A 4,465-nucleotide genomic window follows, 5' to 3' on the forward strand; every position below is an offset into this window, starting at 1 on the left:
GCGTCCTGACTCCCGCTGTGTTTCTTGCAGAGGAGGGTGCAGACCCTGACAGCATTGAGGCTGTTGCTAACCGGGTGTTGGAGTTGTCCATCCCTGCTTCAAGCCTACAGATCCAACACCTCGCTGATGAAATCAAGGAACGGGTTCGCAGCCTTTCCAATGTGGACGCCATTTTGGAACAGACGCAGGATGATGTCCGCAAGGCTGAGCAACTTCTGCTGGATGCCAAGAGGGCAAGGTAGACAAAAAAAGACAGAAATTGAGTGAATTATTTTCTTTTCATCGCTGTGTAGATGAGCAAAGGCTGATTTCAAGATTCAAGATTCTTTATTGTCATTCAACATTGGTATGATGACCGAAATTACAAATTAGTGAAATGAACATTTAAAACACACACATTTAAAATAGAAATAGAAAACAACAGAGGAAAGTGCAGATAAAAAAAATATTATTATTATTATTATTATTATTATTATTATTATTATTATTATTATTAATAATAATAATAATAATAATAATAATAATAATAATAAATCAACATAGAAGAGGAGAAGTGACTGAATATAAACCGATTATTGCACGTATTATAGTAATTGCACTTTTTGTTGTAGTAGTAGATTGCATAGCTGAATGTTGTAGGTGCATTCTTTGTTTATTCATCTTGTCTAAAACCAGTGTACATGAATAACACTGTATTGTTGTCAAGGCATCGTGCTGAGGGCATAAAGACCACAGCAGAGACCGTGAAGCAGGCCTTAGTGGATGCTAAGACTGCCCAGACAACTGCAGAGAAGGCCATAGCAAGAGCCAGAGCTGACATTGGAGAGACTGAGGACCGACTGGCACAGGTTAAAAAAAAAAAAAAACAAGTAAATGTGAATGTGCAGTACAAATTAAGTTATCACATATATTTAGGATAAAACAGCACGATGGCACATGGCAGTAATGAACATATCATGTGGCTATTAGACTGTTGAACTCCACCTTATAATCATAATTATAATCATAATTACATTCAGCTGTATTTTGTATTTTATTTAGTATTATTATGTACATTTCTTTAATTATCATACATTATCTAGTACATATTGTTCAAATTGCTGTTCTAATTTTGTGTCTTAATAGTGTTTTAACATGTGTATTTGGTTTATTTATTTATTTGTTTTTATTTTTCTGTTGTAGTGATAATTTCTTTCTTGCTACTTTTTATTATACTTGACTGTAACAGCCACTAATTTCCCCCTGGGATTAATAAAGTATTCTGATCATGTTAAATAAGACAGATTCTGAGTTTAGTTTAAGAAGGATTCATATTTGTTTTGCTTGTGTATTCTCAGATTGAATCAGAGACAACCAACAGTGAGAAGGACCTGAATGATGCCATGGACCGCTTGGGTATCCTGGGAAATGAAATCAACGCTCTGAAGACCAAACGTGCCAACAACAGCATGGCAGCGGCCCGTGCCGAAGAGACAGCCACCATGGCACGTGACAAGGCAAACGAAGCCAAGCAGGTGAGGGTGTGAGTCTGTGTGTGGAGGGCACGCTCTTTTCTTATTCAATCCATCTGTAACAAATGAATCATCTTCCTGTGTCACTGTTTAGATTCTCGAAGGCCAGCTGACAGATAAATACCACGAGGTGCAGCAGCGAGTTGACACCAAGGCAAAGGCTGTGCAGGATGCCAAGAAAAAGGCCGAAAGGCTCAGAGATGAAGCCAAGGAACTTCTGAGAGATGCTCAAAACAAGCTGCAGAGACTAGCAGGTGCTTATTAATGCCTGAATGTGTACAGTACACCAACTCAAACCAAAAGAAAAGATTTAGACAGTGTGTTTGGAGGAAAGTGATAGACTAGATTAGATTAGATTACATAACATTACATTAGATAGAACTTTACTGATCCTTTGGACAGTGCTCTCAGGAAATTGAGGTTCCAATAGTAGCACAACACTGAATATACACACAAGAAATACCACAAGAAAACAGCAAAACAATAACTACAAAAAAACAGTAGTGAAAAATGGCAGTTGCACATTGGTAAGTACTGGTGGAAACAACAAGTAGCAAAGTAGTAATAATTAAGTAGTAGTAGTAGTAATAAATAAATAAATAAATAAATAGCTTATTCTGTTACAATCTATCTATCTTAACGGTAATAGAAGTCCTAACAACAATATATAAGTAATACGTAATATCTGTGCAGGGGGACCTGGATGTTGCCCCCCAGGGTCGGGATGTGGATTTTAAAAACACTCCCCCTTTTCGCATCCCACCCTCAGTACTGACAATGATTAAATCCAGGTTCTAGAACCCATGTTTCCCCATGGGTCAATGCACTAGTTAATATTTATGTTAATGATCAAATACAAATGGCCAATAAAAGAAATGCTGGTGATACCTGCTTTTGTATCCATTTCTAAAATGCTTGTTTTCTGCAGAGTTGGAGAAGAGCTATGAGGAAAATCAGAAGAAATTGGAGGGGAAGGCCCGTCAGCTGGATGGCCTGGAAGACAAAATGAAAGCTATCCTCAATGACATCAACAAGCAGATTCAGATTTACAACACATGCCAGTAACTCAATACACCACACTGTAAGAAAAACAGGTCCAGTCTCATTTCATTCTGTCACATGCCTGATAATAGACTTCAAAGAAAAAACTTTAATGGAAGGACTGGGAGGATCATGTGATTGCTCTGCAAATGATATTGCATATGTTGTAAAATGTGCAATTTCGATAAGTATTTATGTTTCACTTTTAAATATCCAAGCATATTCATGACTGAATGTGATGAGGTTCGTTATTATTGCATAGTGTATTTTATTTTAATATGTGCACTCTATTTTTTTATGTTTTAATTAATCAGTGATTACATTTGGACTTATTGATGATTACATTAAAGACATGATAAAGAAATATTTTACAAAATTCAGTAACACAGGTGCACCAGTTGCAATGCAAACAATCTTGTCAAATGTCTTGTATTATTTTGAGGGACTGTAAATGGAAGCTGTGGACTTACTGCATTTTGTTCACAAACTTCTGTTGATGTTATTACTGGAAGTGTATTCTGAGCTGTGCTCACCTCTAGAGGACCTCATTCACTGTAAACTGCAGAGGATGGTGCACTTTACAGTCAGGCCATGCAGGTTCTTTTTTTCAACAGAACAGACCACAATGTTTGGGTTAATAAGGGCATTGGATCTGTAATTATATTTTTACATGTAGTCATGATTTTTTTGTGCCCAAAACAAAGCTTTAATAATTGTATTTGTGCCAAAATGCAGGAAATTCAAACTCTTAGTTTTAAGAGCAAAACAGCCCTTTTAATCTCAAATTTTTGGTTAAAAATCCAACATAGTATGGTGCTGGAAATCAGAATTACCTGACTTTTCAATTCTTAACTTTTTTTTTCAACAAAATATTCACACAAAAATGAAGATTGGCTGTATTTTAATAAAACACTAGTCTGCTGCTTTATATGCAGTAAAGCTGCATCCCCTTAACCTGTAGTAAGGTGTCTGTACAGTACATTATACAGGACTATGGTAGTGAATGAATCAGAATTGGTCCATTAGTCCATTTAATCCAGATTAAAGTGTCAGAACAGCTGTATGAAACTGAAGCATCATGGTGTACAGTATGTACAATACAGTGTTTAAATGTGCCTTATTTTACTGAATGTCAGTATCATGTACATTTACTCATGTCCTTTTTGCATGACAATTTGTGTGACAAATAATGCCAGTTGTAGGTGTAACAAACCAAGAAAACTAACTTTGGACACATACTATTAACTACCAGTCACATCATTTTGATAAGGAATTGCCAAAGCAAAAATACCCAAAGACTCTTGTGTAAAGTTGAACCCTGTATAGAATGTGAATAAAGCTTCATTAACGTAACATTTCCAGCTTCCATTCCTGATGGTATTCTATTTTGACTTTAAGGGTCTGAATGAAGCCAGGAAGTGCTTTTTGAAGATGTCTGCAGCATTACAGTGATTCCATCTGTGTTACCTAAAAACTCCTAATAGTAGTGACTAATTACTGTGTACTGTGTAGTGATGTTTGGATATATTTTGGCTATCAGCAACAAAGAGGGATGTAATTTATAGTTATGTCTATAGAGTGATCTAAAGCCAGATTTATTTATGATTTTGCTTGAATACTTGGTTTGGCCTAAATATTTTAAAACTAATGCTTTGACTATGACAGTGATGATTTTCCTGTGCTCAGTTTTCACATTTGCTACCCACAATAGCATCTTAGAGAGAGAGAAAGAGAGAAAGAAGTTGCAGGCTGTAAGTCGCACATACAGTGACGCACAGAGTGCAGAGAGAGAGAGAGAGAGAGAGAGAGAGAGAGAGAGAGAGAGAGAGAGAGAGAGAGAGAGAGAGAGAGAGAGAGAGAGAGAGAGAGAGAGAGAGAGAGAGAGAGAGAGAGAGAGAGAGAGAGAGAGAGAT

The 4,465-nt window shown here is 36.6% G+C and overlaps 1 protein-coding gene across 2 annotated transcripts in view; it reads left to right on the top strand.

Annotated features, from left to right (window-relative positions):
* lamb2 (laminin, beta 2 (laminin S)) overlaps positions 1–3,899 on the top strand; it is an 84,086-nt gene extending 80,187 nt beyond the window's left edge. For both annotated transcript variants that reach the window (XM_030139169.1, XM_030139170.1), the window contains 5 exons: positions 31–238; positions 707–848; positions 1,338–1,514; positions 1,606–1,765; positions 2,440–3,899. In XM_030139169.1, the coding sequence (XP_029995029.1) occupies positions 31–238; positions 707–848; positions 1,338–1,514; positions 1,606–1,765; positions 2,440–2,576 (824 nt within the window). In that variant the 3' untranslated portion in view covers positions 2,577–3,899. The remainder of the gene's footprint in view (positions 1–30; positions 239–706; positions 849–1,337; positions 1,515–1,605; positions 1,766–2,439) is intronic.
* The last annotated feature ends 566 nt before the right edge of the window (positions 3,900–4,465 follow it).

This window comes from Sphaeramia orbicularis, chromosome 7 (genome assembly GCF_902148855.1).
Source record: "Sphaeramia orbicularis chromosome 7, fSphaOr1.1, whole genome shotgun sequence".
NCBI classification, from domain to species: Eukaryota; Metazoa; Chordata; class Actinopteri; order Kurtiformes; family Apogonidae; genus Sphaeramia; species Sphaeramia orbicularis.